At 41.3% G+C, this 17,125-nt stretch overlaps 1 protein-coding gene across 2 annotated transcripts; it reads left to right on the top strand.

The window, feature by feature from the left end:
- The first annotated feature begins 335 nt into the window (after positions 1 to 335).
- LOC149298672 (ubiquitin-conjugating enzyme E2 Q2) lies at positions 336 to 16,665 on the top strand. 2 transcript variants are annotated; one of them, XM_089487198.1, is made up of 13 exons: positions 336 to 494; positions 7,136 to 7,240; positions 7,558 to 7,662; positions 9,108 to 9,164; positions 9,967 to 10,107; positions 12,500 to 12,584; positions 13,222 to 13,282; positions 13,559 to 13,649; positions 14,180 to 14,238; positions 14,886 to 14,934; positions 15,119 to 15,214; positions 15,320 to 15,386; positions 16,634 to 16,665. In XM_089487198.1, the coding sequence occupies exons 1-13, from the start codon at positions 336 to 338 to the stop codon at positions 16,663 to 16,665; spliced, it is 1,107 nt and encodes a 368-aa protein (XP_089343324.1). The 2 variants fall into 2 exon arrangements, with proteins under 2 accessions (XP_089343324.1, XP_089343325.1); XM_089487199.1 differs by lacking the exon at positions 7,558 to 7,662.
- Positions 16,666 to 17,125: the final 460 nt, after the last annotated feature.

Genomic DNA, 17,125 nt, shown 5'->3' with positions numbered 1-17,125 from the left:
CCGGATCCTATTCACGTTGGTTCAAAGGCACGCAAGCGCGCAGGAGGACATTGCGCATGCGCTTTGTAATTTCTCACCGCGAAGCCGGACCTGCGCGTGCGTCGCTCAAGAGCGGCGCTTTATCAACACTGCGCAACTGCGGCTCTTCTCGGTAAAACCCCGTCCGTGACGTCATTGCGCCGGAAGCCTCCCGATCGGTGTCCCTCGGTGGCGTCGATCCGCATACAAAGGGAGGCTGTGTCTACTTTCGTTCATTTAGGCCGGGCGGAGAGCTCGGGATCCGGGCATGACCCCGCTATCTCCTCGGGCCTCCGCCGGGCGGAAATGAGGCCAAGATGTCGGTGTCAGGGCTGAAGGCCGAGCTGCGGCTCCTCGAGTCCATCTTCGGAAAGGAGCACGAGAGGTTCCGGATAATCAGCTGGAGACTGGACGAGCTGCACTGTGTGTTCATCCAAAGCACGGGGGGAGCTTTGACCATCCACTGCAATATCACGGTGTGTATACACAGAGTGCACGACCTGTACACGCTGTATCAACAGCTGGGGGTTGGAAGGGGCACTTTAGGCCATTCCGAGGCGTGGGAACTAATCAAACTTTCTTTCCACGTAATGTACACGCTCCCTGACCAGCGTGTGCAGCACATCCGCTTGGCCAGCTGTTTTGATTTTGCCCCGGCCTTCATATTGCCTGATACCGTCTCATTCCGTGTTAGGATTCGCCCCTATCTGTCGTAAACAGTATGTGTATCGCTTGTATTTTTAGTTACGGTATACGAGGAATAGGCCACAGATTCCATAATTTTCCACACTTGAGGGGATCACTGTTTTTCATATAAAAATAGACCTCTCAGGTCTGTAAAGCTAATTATTGTTCAATGCATCTTATTAGGAGTCCTTGTACACCACCAATCTTTACTAGTCTATCAGGGTTTATTGTAAGTCATCTGGGGAGCGATAGGATTTATATTAGTAAGCTTACAACTTATTGCTGACGCTCCTAACCACACAGTATTAGTTTTCTCAAGGAAACGATATCTTCCTTACATGTGAAGCAAACACTATATGCAAAAAAAAAGGTATAGGATGTAGACACTTAAAGTGGCCCCCTTACCAATCAGTGCTTCGGTCCATTGATGCCATTCGGTGTGAGCGCCGATGTAATGCGGATCGGACGTATGTTTCGGTACATCCGGTAAGTTAGGCACTGGCAGTAAACTTTAGAAGCCATGGCTACCTGGGCTTTTGGACATGACAAGTTTGATACGCACCGCATCTATGTATGAATCGCAATGCCACTCCTTATAGAGAATACATTGAGAAATTTAAATGCAATTTGCCTTTTCGTTGGCAAAGCTTAGTATGCTGGAGTTCCTATCAGCGAATATGAAGACTATCGCTGTGCACAGTGACGTATGTAGGATTTGTGTTGGTATGTTTACACGTGTGTCCTGTGTTTATCTGTGCAGTGTAGATACAGGGTGTGCTAGGGTGTTCTCTGGAAACATTTCACTGGCTGAAATAGTTGCATTTGTGGTTTAAAACCCACTAAAGCCCTAGACAGGCGGTGCGGTATTGGGCTGTGCATTAAATACCAGCGTATAGTTAGGTTTGTTTTTTCCCTTCTCTGCTTCCTGTTGTCATCCACCTGATGATTCCTCCACATATAAGCTGATTATGAAATACTTCTCAATTACACTATTGGCTATTCTAAATTAAGCCGAACAATTTAATGATGCTAAAGTAAATTCCAGTCATTTGTAGTTATTTTTAAATGTTCAGTAGTAAATATCCCATGAAAGTGTGTGTGTGTGTATATGTATATATATATATATATATATATATATATATATATATATATATATATTTCCCTCCTGGGGTGGGGAGTTTGATTGTCCCTGTCTTTTTCTGCCATGGGCATAGCGTTTCACTGTGAAGCTCTGCGTACCTGGTGACTGCCTGCTTATCGTTTACAGCAGTGTTGGGTGTCTGGAATAGTCGGTTCCAAGTTCCACTATCGGTAATGATCCTGGTGGCACCCTGTCTGCAGCATGGACACAGAAGCCTGTCTGGGTGTCTGAGTCAGCAAAGGGGGAGGGCTTTAGCAGCCCTGAATAGGGTTTCACATAACATCATACAGAGTCCGGGGAGGCTGTTCTTTTAATACAGCCTGCCTCAGGAAGAACACCTTATTGTGACCTTTAAAACCAACATTTAAGGGGCTGTTGGTGATGGCCTCTATGTACTTATATTGTTGGGGATCCAGTAACTTGCGTTAAAGGGCCAGTGTAACATTTCATATGGGTGCATATCCTCTGGCATATTTATCGACCAAAGCCTCTATTTACAGTGGTGGTCCATGACAGCACAGTTGTTGGGGTCTCCCTTGGAACCAGAAAGGCTTTATAGTCTTAGAATTATTATTTTATTTTTTGCTGGTCACCCTATAACTGACAGTATGTTTAGTAATTCAATAAACCATTGAATAACAATCTGACACCAATTTTAAAGCAGCTACAAATTTATGATCCCATCCACACCATGAGCAAGAAGCCTGTTGTGTGCCAATAGGCTATACGCATATGTAAAGGTACATTGATTAAGAAAATCCTAGTAGTGGTCTAAATGTTATTCATAGTTCAGAGTAACCAAACTGTCTTGGAAACTCATTGTGTTCCTTTTTCCAAGATCAGATTTCACAATCAGCCCAGTTTTCTTCACCTCGATTGTTCCGGCAACCTTGGTTGTGTAGAGTATGATGTAGATTAGCCTTTTAATCCATGTGGGCTGCCCATTTGTCTTCATTATATTTGGTTGTGGATGAAGTGTTATGTTCTAGCTGGTCATATGCTTATCCCTGTGAAGCTTAGAAGGTGTTGTCTCATCGAATAAGTAATGTTTAGATAATGGTTTAATATCGTATACAGTAATGTGGTGTAGAAGAGGAGCCATCAGTCGGAACATTCAGTATTGTTGCAATGGTGAAAATGGTTCCACCAACTTACTTGCCAAAACAAATTGGAACACGTATAATCAACTTAACAGATCGTCCTCTAGTGTTTAGTTTTAGGGGAAACCCAATATAAAAAGCTTTGCATGTTACAGAAAAGCATATCCTAAAGAGAATGCAAGCAAGTCTGTTTTTGCAGTATGTTTATACTATATATGCTTTCTCCCTCATACATGTTCTCCTGACATGTAAAAATAGCCATGATTACTGTGCAACACTGTAGAATGAAGCCCTGCCAACAGTTTTCCTAGTAAATCTATTGGTTAGAGAATACTTTATCTTTGTGTACTTTGCAGTTTACCTGTGTCAGTGGCATGCAGTCACCAGCATGGACAGAAAACATTGGGTAGAACAAGACTTCAGACACCATTTTACAGGAAAATCTTCAGTTTTTTTGTTACATTAAACTATTGAAACTACCAATGTTTGGAGTTTGTTTTTTTGTTTTAATTTTGCAAAATAAAGGACTGTTTGGCCCCAGCTGGAATTTGTGAATAGGATTTTCAGTGCTGGAAAGTATTGGAAGAATAATCATGTAGATCCTGAGACCAGGAAGTTGAGGTGGCCTCTCCTAGGTATACACAAGGTGGATTTTGTTTATTTTAAATGTTATGAAGGCTTTAGTTTACTGAAATGTGATAGTGCTTTTTAATCCAATGCATAAGGCTATTATCGTGAACTTGTAATATTGAAATACTACAGGTGAACATTTGAAAGTGGTTCATGGGGTTTTTGCCTCCTTGTCACCCCCTTGGGCGAACATTAGGCAGAATTATTTATTGCCCCGGACCCATGCTTGTTAAACTGCTAGCCAAGCCATGAAGATGTATCATTCTCAGGTGATCAGGTCAAAGAGCATCAGTGCTCCACCTGCAGTGTGTTCTGGATGTGTTGGCGCACACTGTAAACTTACAAATGATCCTCCTGGAAAAGCAGTCCCGTCTGTGGCTTGCTATCATGAATAATAAGGCATTATATAAATATCCGTTAGCCTGTGCAATAAGCTACCTGAAAGACTACATTGCACCCCTCTGCATCTCTTCCATATTCCAAGCAGTTTTTCCAGTATACAATTATTTTCAGCACTTAAGCCATCTGGCACATGTCATTTTACAACTTGGTGGCAACCTATGTAAAGGGTGTTTGCATATTAAAAGGTACGTGTGACACACGCACCATATGTGTATTCTATGATTGTTAGTAGGATCGGCATGGTGATTCTTTGGTTGAATTTAATTGGCCTGCTGGTCTGGCGAGTAGAGGACTTCATGAGAGAGAGAATGCTAATTGTGCCATAGCATTTTTGTGGTGACTTCATTTCAGAAGTCATCTTGTGACACTGGCCAAAAAATAGCAAAGCACCAATCATAGGCAGTTAATACAATTGTTTGTGCTACCAGTTGACGTATTGAGTCACTGAGGAAAGGCTGTTGCTCTGAAATGTTTGTGCCGTTTTTTATTTTACATCAATGATTGTCAGGATTGCGTGGCGTGTTTATTGCTGTGTTTTCGGACTCGTGGTGGTGCTTTATATGTGTGCAGGACAGCATGTCAATCGCGCGAGTATCACACTGCGTTAATTTACATATATTTAAGATTGAGAAGCCCCTGCAGTACTCCAAATACCTACTATATTTCTTGCAGTGTTCTGGGGTCACCGGTCCATCAAGAGGCTTCCTTGTTCCTGTCAAAACATACTTACGTGTTTTTTTTTTAATACTATTTCTGAAATGGTGGCGCTGCTACTCTGGTATTCTCTGTAGTTATAGATTATCTTGTCATTTGCTGTAAAATTGCTACTTTATGACTAACACGATGACCAGTGAGATCTGATAAACCCATAAAGTTTTATTGCTTCTCCTGTAATTTATGGAGAATTTCAAGATTTGTTCACGTTCCCTTTAGCTGAAGAACTTCCTTTACGTAAAGATGCTTAGGCTTTGGCACAAGTGTAATTGTAAAATTCGCTATGTCCCTGTCACCCCTTTGAAGACAAATGCCGTATGTGAAATACTTTAATATTCAGTTTTGCCTGACCTTGCAGCTGCAGCTGTCCTCTTCCTCAGGTTTCCAACATTTCCCATGAAATCGATGGGAGTCAAAATACACTCCTGCCTGCAGCATTCACCAAATCTGCATATATCCTGCAGGGAGATACATGGTGGGGCATTAATCCAGAAACCATTCCAGAAAATGCATAGTTAATGAAACTCTGACAACCTTTCTATCTTTAGGTATATCTAGACAGCCTTTGCAAGTAGTCTTTAGAATCTGTGTTATGAAGACCCAAACCCAGTGACCCTCTCCTTCGTGAATGGCTAAGCTATGTAATGATGTTGACAATACATTGTCCTTCCTGGAAAAGAGGCTGCTGAGTTTTGAGTTACTGCCCGCGTTGCAAGCTCTGATAAAACCCACTATTTTGATAAGTTACCGTATTGGCTCGGATATAGGCCGCACTTTTTCCCCCCACTTTTTCCCCCCACTTTAAGTCTTTAAAGTGGGGGTGCGGCCTATATTCGGGGTCTAGCGCCCGACGCCCGGGACATGCAGTCCCGGGCGCCGGGCAGGCAGCGGGGTTAGGATACAGATCCCCCGCAGCGGTGCAGGGGACCTGCATCCTACTCCCCGATACGCTCAGACAGCCTCCCCTGCCAGCACTTCCCACGGGGGGGGGGTGCCGGCACGGGAGGTTGTCTAAGCGCATCGTGCGGTTGTCTAACCGCACGATGCGTTTTACCTCTGGCCCCCCGCCTGACTTACCGGAGCTGACTCCCGGGTGTCTTGCGGGGCCGGCGGGGGACATCTACGCAATACGCGTATACAACTTCCGGTGCCGGCACATCCGGCACCGGAAGTTGTATACGCGTATTGCGTAGATGTCCCCCGCCGGCCTCGCAAGACACCCGGGAGTCAGCTCCGGTAAGTCGGGGGGCAGAGGAGGACAGTGGCAGCATATCTCGGGGGGGGGGGGGGGGCAGTGGCAGCATATCTCGGGGGGGGGGGGGCGGACAGTGGTAGCATATCTCGGGGAGGGAGGACAGTGACAGCATATCTCGGGGTGGGGGGCAGAGTGGCAGCATGTTTTTTTGGTGCTTTTTTAAAGAAAAAAACTTTTTCTTTAAAAAAGCACCAAACTTTTAGGGTGCGGCCTATATACGGGGGCGGCCTATATCCGAGCCAATACGGTATGTAGTTTGACCCAACACTAAGGTTTAGATGTTGAGAAGGTATCCACAAGATCCTCCCATAATTTTAGAAAATATGTTGGAGGTAAATGTAACCCCCCACCCTGTATATAAGATTGCCAATGATGTATATAGGGCACGCTACTGGACTTCTCAAACTGCTTCTACATAACCAGGAGTCTGGACATTATGAATTGAATCCCCCTCCAAAGAAGTAAATAACACATTTCTTCTGTTTAAATGTCAATTGGGCTTTCGTGTCTCCCAGCACCCCCATCTTTAAGGTTGGCTGCATAAATAGGTCACAGATGTGCAGAGAATATTTCTATCCGCAGAGATGGGCAAGCTAACCATGGTACATCACCCATCCTGTCTCTGAGCCAGCACAAGCCAAACATTGGGCTAAGTCTTTTTACAGCTCTACCCAAAAGCAGAGGTTATATGTATGTAATAAGAATTGGCTTTTACATTCAGAGTCATCGCTCCCCAGATCTTCTACTCAACCCATTAAAGTGTAATATACACAGCAAGTTGCTCGTCTGGGTCTTTACACCATCCTATGATTCACACACAATAGGTATAATTGACTAATGTGGCAGGGGAATTGCAGTTTAATCTCATTGACTTTTGTTTTATATAAACTCCCAGTCGGCTCCAACTCCCAGAACAGTTTTGGTGGCCGTATATGAAACTTATTTAACTGAGTGACGTATCAAGAAAGGTAGCTGACAGGTTTAAGTAAAATGGATTATGAATTAAGAAGGTTAAAAACAGAACTCTTGCAAACACCTTTTTTGTGAATAAACCACATTGGGTAAGGAGGCGGGAATCAAATGTGGATTGTGTTTTAAATCATTTGAACTTAACATTTACTAGCAATCAAATATATTATAAACGGTAACTAGAAAACAGCATGTTCACTTATTCTGGTGTTGTTTTAGGAATCGTACCCTGCTTCTGCACCAATATGGTTTGTAGAGTCAGATGACCCGAATCTAACTTCGGTTTTGGAGCGTTTGGAGGACATTAAAAAAAGCAACACATTGGTAAGTTGTCTGTGTGAATGCACGATACTGTTTTGGACGTGAAAGTGGGTTTTATATGGCTCTGATCCTTAAACGGTTGGAAATCAGACCCTCGGTTCTGTCCTCCAGTCGCTTCTGTGTATTTCTGATGAAAAGCTTATGGTTGATTAGGGGACACAAATCCTGCTTTGACATCCTTTAATGAAATCTAAATCTAATTTGGTAATTCAAACCTGCAAGCTTTTCCATTTGCTTATTTAGTTTAGCCAATCACAATAGGCCTACTGTGTCATTTGGCCTAATGCCTCTCGTATATTAATGCTCGCTCTGTTCTGTAGCTTCTGCAGCAACTGAAGCGGCTGATCTGTGACCTGTGTAGATTGTACAACCTGCCACAACATCCTGATGTAGAAATGCTGGATCAACCTCTGCCCGCCGGACAGGTATTCTGCTTAGTGAATGCATGCAAAGTATTTATAATTGAAGTGTGATGTCAAAGGGGCTGTAACTGTGATTTTATTTTATAAAGATATTTACCCCAATCCGTCTGCATTGTTACATATTTTTAACACCAAAGGTTATTTGATTTTCAATCAAAATCTTAGTGAAGAAACACCTGTACCATAATCTAGCCCCATGACTAGGAAGTGTATGGGTCAAAAGTTAGAACGTTGTTACAAAACCTTTTGAGGAGCAGTGGTTCCTGGTACTGTGACACAAATCCCAGTTTACCCAGTGTCCGGTTGAGTTACAAACATTCAGGCGGAATAGGCCTGCTCATCCCAAGATGTTCTAGGTTCCCTTTGTAGCCCCTGGATTATTCTGTTTTGCCTTTAGAGAGGTGTCTTCTCCTGGTGAGAATAACCATTATCCCAAACCCTCCGTGTGGACAACTTGGATTTAATGGCAAGGGCTAGTCTTGAGTTTATATTGAGCAGCGCTGCCCTAAATCAGGTGCGATTCTTTGCCAAGGTTCTTCAACACCCGATCCCGTTTCTTTAAGTTTGCATTGGATAGAGGCAGTAACATTTGTTACTCTTGAAGACTGCATGTATCTAGCACACTGAACAAATGAAGCAAGCCCCAAAGCTATGTTTAAATGTGTTCTCCCATACTTCTGTATGTTGGTAATACACAGTGATCTGCCCAAAATCAATGTGAAAAATGCAACGATGAAGAAAATCAAGCAATGGTAAATTGATTTTCATACTTTGCGAGTGTGTTAAATGATCAGGGGCACGCTAGGGCCTGCAAGTAAGTGAAGTCATTTTAGGGAAGTGCCTCTGGGCACTGTGGGTGTTGGTGAGCTGTGCACATGGTTGTTCAATTTATGTGTGTATAATGTTTGTTTTGTCACACACACACACACAACACGTATCTGTGTGAGCAGTCTGTCTACTGGCAAGCAGAAATTGGATTGCTTTGTGTTCTTCTGTGAAGTGGAAAAGTAACACCTTTTTGAATGCATAGTGGATACCGAAATAGGCTTATTAGCCTTTTTAAAGTTAACAAGTATTCTTTTTCAAGGACAGTTATACTGTTGGTTTCTTAAATGAATTGTTGAAGCGGATATCTGCTTCTGTTCCTTTAAGGTGTCTGTGGGATGCAGTATTACATTGCATGACCTGATCTTCAGAAGAAGGTCAGTGGCAGTAACCGGATCATTGGAGGCATTATCTCAAGCCACTGTTAACAGTTTGATTTTATTAGAACACACTGTGTCCAAGTTTCTTTGTTTCTGTGTTTTTGGCCTTCCACCACATCAGGAATGTTTTTTCAGAAATCTGTCCAATATCTAATTATTGGCATAATTGCTCAACTAGTCAGTTCAAGTAAAGCAGCATATATACTTAAAACTCCAAATTGCATTGAATCCATTTATTTGCAGAATGGGACTACAGAGGAAGTCACATCTGAAGAGGAGGAAGAGGAGGACATGGGTGAGGTAAGAAGAAACTGTATGGCTTCCGCAATTCTGAATAGTGCATAATTTTTGGTGCTCTAGGATGCCCGGTCTCTTATGAATCTTACCATTAAAAGATTAAGCCATGTATACACTGTGTCCATGGACTCACTGCGATTAACCCCTTAAGGACAATGGGCGGTCCCTGAGCCAAATGAAAACGATGCACTTTGAGCCCGTACATGTACGGGCTTTGTCGTTAAGGGGGAAAAAATATCAGTCTCTCGCGTACATTTCCTTTAAATGTGGCACCAATGGAGGATTTTCCATTTATTTTTTTCATTCCTCTAAGCTCATGGTAATGTTGAAAATGTAAAGTTTATTATTGAAGGAATACTAGTTAGTGTCGGGATTCTGAGATTATCAGGAGAGGAACCTTTTGGTTGGACTGTGCATGGGTGTATGTAATATAAATATCTTATGTCTGTAATTAGTCCCCCCCTTGTCATGCATGTTAAGTAATGTACTGGCAGGATAACCTCATTAGAAAGGTATAACCTGTAAAAAGCCAAAACACTGCGGTTCTAAGTTATTTTGGTTTCGGTTGTTGATGCATGCATACACGAAGTATCCCTTCTGATCTTTCAGCAAGTTGGGTTTAGTAACAGAATGGACATTGCAGAATGTAGCTGTTAACGTATACGGGTTGGATTTAGGTTTTTTTTGCTTGTACACTATGAACATGCCCAAGCACGTGTGGTAGACTGACATAAGAGGAGTTAAACAAATGCTTTCTTAGTGTAAACTAAAAATACACCTTTCTCATTAAAATATTGTATCTAAGGATATTGAAGACTTGGATCATTATGATATGAAGGAGGAAGAGCCAGTTGATGGCAAGAAGTCTGAGGATGAAGGCATTGAAAAAGAAAACCTTGCCATCTTAGAGAAAATACGGAAGAATCAAAGACAGGATCACCTTAATGTAAGTGCAGTAAGTAATTACACGCAGCAGCTTGAGCTAAAATCCTCTAAAGACAAGTTTACCATGATAGCTTTGTAATATATATCTTTTTTTAAATAGATTTATTAATGCCTCTTTTGGTACTTTAAAAAAAAAAAAGTAAAACAGCCATTGGTTGGGCCATCCTTATGGCATACAGCAACCAAAATTTGCTTAGCCTTTGTTGGCCTAGACTAAGGTGTAGAAAGAATTGATGCATAAGTAATCATTGTTTTCAAGGGGGTCTTTATTATTCCTTGTATTAGGGGGATACTGTTACATTTCAGGGGTTTTGCTCTATGCACTATTCTGCTGTGATCCAGTTTTAGTGAGGCTTGGTGTTCTTGATGTGGCTAAATACCGTGTTTGCTCGATTATAAGACATGCTCTGAAAATTACCCCTCGTCTTATGTTCGAGGTTGTCTTCTGATCAGACCACAAATAGAGGTCTGACTAAACGACTAACCTGGATCCTCCTGCCTGTGCGATGCACGCAGGCAACCTCTGCTGCTGTCGGCTCTTCTGCCGGGGTTTCTATGACAGAGCGCCGGCGTCACATGACCTTCTGGTGCTCATTCATAGAAGCCCTGGTGGAAGAGCCGGCAGCAGCGGAGGTTGTCTGCGCTCATCGCGCAGAACTCTACCGGCTGCCCCCACTAGACGCCAAGAAATCTGAAGCATGGGGGACAAGTCGGGGGAGGGTAAGTTTCATATGGGGGGTATAAGGAGGCAGAGCGGCATATAGGGGGTTAAAAGGAATATCTGGGTGGCAGTGTGGCAAAAGGAAATAAAAACAAAAGGCTTTTTTTTTTCTTCAGTAGGTGTTTATTAAATATGAAAAAAATAGTTTACGTGTGAATTAATATTTACTAGTAACTTTTTTTTTTTTTGTTCAGGCTTTTTTTCTTTTTTTCCTAAATTAATATTCCAATTTTGCAGGGTCGTCTTATAATCAAGCAAATATGGTATGTTTGTCTGTAAGAGCCAATAAATTATTGGATGTTTATTCTTCAGAATGGGATCTATTCACTAACGGAAGAATTGTGGAAGGGCCCAAATAAAATCCTCTTATTATGATGGCCCATTACTGCTTGGCTTCTACTGTAGGAAAAACTTGGCTGGCCCAATACAGGGCATAGTTAGATCAGACCCCTAGAGAGAAAAGTACCGTATTTGCTCGATTATAAGACGACCCTGATTATAAGACGACCCCCCAAATCTTAATATTAATTTAGGAAAAAAAGAAAAAGCCTGAATATAAGACGACCCTATAGGAAAAAAGTTTTACCAGTAAATTTTAATTCATTTAAACACTTTTTTTAATAAAAGCTATGCTTGAGAAAAATATTTTGGTTTTATTTCCTTCTATTTTCCAACCTGCCTCCTAGTTATGCACATCTGCCCCAGAAGTGCCTTATACCCCCTATATGCCACTGTGCCCCATGATATGCCTTTTAACCCTCTAAATGCCACAGTGCCCCATAATATTATTATTTATTTTATTTATTTATCCTTTATTTATATAGCGCCAACAGTTTACGCAGCGCTTAATACAATACATAAATTCAAGGGGTATGACAAGACAAGAATTGACAGACTAAGACAAACCGATACATTTGGTGGAGAGAGCCCTGCTCCCCTGCATCCTCCTGTGTTATGCCCCCCCCCCCCTCCAACTTACCGGTGCTTCTGAGTCCCCAGTGCTTAGTCCGGGCAGCGTGTAGAGCTCTACGCGATTGTATCGTGTAGAGCTCTACGCGATTATATCGCGTAGAGCTCTACATGCAGCCCGGACTAAGCACCGGGGACTCAGATGCACCGGTAAGTTGGGTCGGGGGTTAACACAGGAGGATCCAGGTCCCCTGCATCTGGGTCCCCAGTGCTTAGTCCGGGAAGCGTGTAGAGCTCTACGCGATTGTATCGTGTAGAGCTCTACACGCAGCCCGGACTAAGCACCGGGGACTCAGAAGCACCGGTAAGTTGGGGGGGGGTTAACACAGGAGGATCCAGGTCCTCTGCATCGCTGCGGGGGATCTGGATCTTAGTCTCATAATCAGACCTATTTGAGGTCTGATTATAAGACGACCCTGATTATAAGACGAGGGGTATTTTTCAGAGCATTTGCTCTGGAAAAAACCTCGTCTTATAATCGAGCAAATACGGTAGTACTTATTTTTACGTTTTCCTACAATATATGTCCCCATATTTGTTTACGTGTATGTAAACGTAAAAATGTACATTTTCTTAAAAATTTTTTTTTAAAATGTCTTGAATGTGAAATAAAAACCACAGTGGGATTAGAATGCGATATTTGCCAAGAATGAGGTTCAAAATAAGTTATTTAATTTGTCCTCCCCGTTCCTATTTTTGCTAGGGTGCGGTTTCTGGATCAGTTCAAGCTTCTGACCGTCTCATGAAAGAGCTCAGGGATATATACAGGTCACAGAGTTACAAAACAGGTGGGTATTGGTGTAACAAATCATTTTCTGTACAAACATTGGGCTGAATATTTATGCGATTAAGTAAGATTAAGTTTGTTGTATGTTATTGTAGAAAACAAAGATTTTGTAGAGAAGGTGGCTATGAAAAGAACACTGTTTATATTTGGGTAAAAAAAAAACTTGCTTTTACAGCCCAGACAATTCTACTAAACGAGGAGACTTTCTGTACTATAAATTCATGCTACACTCCAAATACCCAGCCCCGGCCAAGCGAAGCTACTTCACCTCTGCTTATCTTCTTGTCTCCCAACCCTAAAAAAACTTCTTTGATTCCATCTTCTTGAGCTTATCTAATTGTATTATGGCTTCATGGAGATACGTTGCTTTGGATTCCCTATTCTGAAGTGTATGAATTAAGTAATGTCACTAGCTGACTTTTTACTATGTATTCCATTGGCTATGTGGGATAGTTGGCCACACACTCTGGAATGCTGAGATTTTGCATGTAATATGCCCAAGATTGGGGCAGAGCGCATATGTCCAGCCTAGCCGACAAGAAGAACCCAGTGTTTTGGTAAATCGTATGTTAAGGATATATTTCTAATCATCCTTACTGTTATTGATATCCTATGTGTTTCTCATTTGTGGTTTGCAGGCATATATTCGGTGGAGCTTGTTAATGACAGTCTGTATGAATGGCATGTCAAGCTTCTCAAGTAAGTAAATCACTTGACACAATCCTATTTAGTTTCAAATCCACCATGACTTTTCTAGGTTAGATGTTTGTAGCACTGTTTTGAGAAAGCATTACATCCAAAGCTTTTTTTTTTTTAAATCTAATTCGTCAAGTCTCTTTATTACACCCAGATGGATTTTCTTCATACTTAATCTTAAATACCTTTTAGGAGTCAGCGGCTGTTGGTAATTATTGCGGGGAATGGGTTGCCACTGTTTTCTGTGCTAACCTTATGAGTTTATCGCCTTTTGTCCAGGGTTGATCCTGACAGTCCATTGCACAGTGACTTGCTTGTCTTAAAAGAGAAAGAAGGCGTAGACTGCATTTTACTTAACTTCTCGTTTAAGGTAAGGGGGTGTTGATGATGATGCTTGGATTTGGCAGTGGATGATGTAAATACTAAATGTAACTGCAATCTAGTCTCCAAAGTAGTATTTTTAATTAATGTATTGGAATGTTGGTAAAGGTAATCTTATCCCTTCCCTGGCTGCTGCTAGTGAATCCAAGAAGTGTTGGTATGTGCACGTCTCGCGCATGCCCAGTAGTACCCCTGTTGACATCGCTCAGATGCGGCATTAGAATTCCAGTAAAGAGCGTGTGCCATGTAGCCTGGTCTTCAATATGCAATTAGCGTGGAGATTGTGTTCCTGGTTTATATCTATATGTAAAAGTATATATTAGACTGAATTAGTTTATCTAAAACGTCTCGACAGGGCTGTCTAGAGTAGCACACGAGTGGATAGATGCATTAAGCCAGCTGTAAATGGGGCTTAATGGAAAATGCTTGTTGTTGCCTGATAACTTTTAGTTGTGTAGCCAGTATATTCAGAACTGTTGTATAAACATTGAAAATGTAATATTTTTTTTTCACCTGTAGGATAACTTTCCGTTTGATCCTCCATTTGTGAGAGTTGTATCCCCTGTACTCTCAGGAGGGTGAGTAATCGGCAAGCTCTCTAACTGAGAATAAAGATGGATTTCCATCTTACTTTCATATGTGGCTATATATAACTAGTCGCTTTATCATTCACCTGCCCATGATTCTCCTACCTACAGTATCAAACATCCTTATGCAAGTCATGTATTCTCAAAAACCAGCAAAATGCACCAGAACTAGCATACCGTACACGGCTTTTCTAAAATACACTCAAGCTAGTACTGTCCCTTAGACCTCTTTAGAAACGGCTCATACGATATCTGTTGAACGGCGGGGAGGGGGAAGCGCATACGTACAAATGAAGGACTACTAGTTAGTTAAACTTCACGTAGGTTAAATGAAGTTTAACTAAGTTATTCTGAGGTGATGAACAGAGGAGCGTGTGTCGGTTACCGTTTGTTTCAGAACTGCATCTGTGCTTTGCTGGCTTTACAATGAGCGGCAAGCACTGTGCTTTGCAAGCAGTTTTCTCTCCAGCCCTGCGAGGGGAAAAAAAAAGCGATCGCGGTTCGTGAAGACCCCGCAGGATCTGTTACACCCTTGTTGTTTCGGGGCACAGGATGTAGTATGTCTTAAATAAATATCAGCTTCAGGTCCATCTTTGTTCTTGAGTTGCGAATAACGGTACAATCTTCCTTTTCTTAAGATATGTGCTGGGAGGAGGTGCTCTATGCATGGAGCTGCTTACTAAACAGGTATAGTTGTTTAAATTTAGTTGTGTTTTTTTTGTTTTTTTTTTTCTTCTTCCAGTATTCATTTGTGCCACTACCAGCCTCTGGGCATAAAATCATCTACAGAACCTATTCCATCTACTAGGTGTTGCATTGGTTTTAGCTTTGCTATGTTGGGTATCAGCTTTTTCTTTATGTCCTGTTGTAGGGCTGGAGCAGTGCCTATTCAATAGAATCTGTTATCATGCAGATCAATGCTACCCTGGTAAAAGGGAAAGCACGTGTGCAGTTTGGAGCCAACAAGGTAAAGGTGATTGCCTTCAATGTCTTGCGTTTTTTATTTTTCATACAAAAGGATTACGTTGCATGTATGCAATTGTACAATATATAATATGTTGTTCTTTTTCAGAATCAGTACAACCTTGCACGAGCACAGCAATCATACAAATCACTAGTCCAGATTCATGAGAAAAATGGTATGGCTTATTCATTGAGTAAAAGAAACATGCATGTGTATAAATGTGTTAAGGAGCCAGTCGGCACTCAAATGGTATTGGCTATTGATTATCTACTATGTGGGAGAAGGTTTAGTGAGGTGCAACAAGGATAGCTAGGAATTAGTTATATGCTTGTTATGTATTTATGTAATCCCAACTGCATTAGACTTCTTTTTTGGTTTGCGTGTGTAAATGTCTATATAGTCAAAGTTGATACGTTTTTTTTTTTCTTTACCCTGCGTAGAGGATGTAAAGTTGCATACGTTTTTAGGACCCTGTGGTTCTCTTCTTCAGATGAAACTGCGGCCTAAAGAGTGAGAATTGAATGCACGTAACATAATCAAAAAGAGGTTGCGCTATGGGGGGGATTAACATAAAGTAATACATAAGCCTGAAGAAGAGACCTGAGTTATCACTTGGTCACCTTTACATCTTTTCCAAGTTGACCCAGTAAAAGTGATCAGCTTCACTCTTGACTTGTTTCTCCTTGGCTGATACAGCAATATGTATTTTATTACCTCTTTAGATATAGAAACACATTATAGACTTTGTGTGAATAAAAAAAAAATAGAAATATTGGTGTGTGTATTCAGACCCCTTATTACTGAATTGCATATTGAAATGTCATTCCCTATGGGTTTTTATCATTGAAACACAATTATTGAGATCATATTTCTACTAAGATATTTGGTAGAGCCACCAATTTCTGCTAGAACAGCTTTACATCTTCTGGAGTATGCATGTGTACCGGCTTTGCTGTATTTATTTCTGGCCCTTACTACTTGGCAGCTTTGCGATTTGCAATTGTCAAACTGCGCCGAGATTGGTAGTTTGGGTCACTGCAGCGGCATCTATGGCTTCTCAAGAGCTCCTGAATGATGTGACGCATCTTCCACCTGAAAACTGGTCCATCCATGCTTACTGGGATATCCTATGTAGATGTAGATTAATTGGCCGCTTCTTATCTGTTATGTGACTTTTGTAGAATGTTATTTGGCCTGTGTTTTCCTCCAGATAAATAGCCTGACTAGGAGCCTTAAGAGCCAGGGATTTCTGCAAGCCACTTTGATCTTTGTTTTTACAGTATTGTACAGAATGATATCTTAACGTAGCGTTTTGTAGTTCTGGTATAATGGATCATTAATGGGTCTGATTAGTTGCAGGGCTGCGTATATGTTCTCGCATGAAAACATTTCTGTTTAACCTGAATTTTGTTTCTCTTTTAGGCTGGTACACTCCTCCTAAAGAAGATGGCTAATTTGAACACTTTGGACCAAGATTTAAACAAATTTTCTATTTCTCCCAAAACAGATCCACCGTTGCCCTTTTGGTCCTCTGTACAGCATATGTTAGCTTAATAGAAAAAAAAACTATAGGAACTGAGACCTGTATATTAGACCATGTGTGCTTCTCTTAAAACGAGAGCCAGCTGCCTTTGATAAGAAGCCACTCCAAATATTTTAATGTCCTATTTAAATCGGGCAGTATAGCTTAGTTACATCCATTCCACTTTTATTAGACTATTGTAAATTGCTTTCACTTTGTGTTTTTTGTCATTTTGCAGTATTTGTTCTGCATTTTTTTTCTTTTTGCTTTGTATAGGTTCATTTAAAAAGCCAAACAAGAGTTTGATACTGTTTAATAACATTATGATTGCAGTTTTAAAAAAAAAAATGGTTAGTAGGGGACTTAAAATCTCAAAGTAAAAATGTAAAAAA

The sequence above is a fragment of the Sceloporus occidentalis genome, unplaced genomic scaffold, assembly GCF_023333645.1.
Source record: "Sceloporus occidentalis isolate IW3139 unplaced genomic scaffold, rSceOcc1.0.p SCAF_31, whole genome shotgun sequence".
NCBI lineage: Eukaryota > Metazoa > Chordata > Lepidosauria > Squamata > Phrynosomatidae > Sceloporus > Sceloporus occidentalis.
Note: the sequence above shows the minus strand (reverse complement) of the source record. Positions and strands in the feature narration are given on the sequence as shown.

Coding starts and splice junctions, on each gene's coding strand:
- LOC149298672 (XM_089487198.1), top strand. CDS start 336: ATGTCGGTGTCAGGGCTGAAGGCCGAGCTGCGGCTCCTCGAGTCCATC. Junction 10,108..12,499: donor AAAGACAGGATCACCTTAAT/GTAAGTGCAGTA, acceptor TATTTTTGCTAG/GGTGCGGTTTCTGGATCAGT. Junction 15,215..15,319: donor TGCAGTTTGGAGCCAACAAG/GTAAAGGTGATT, acceptor GTTCTTTTTCAG/AATCAGTACAACCTTGCACG.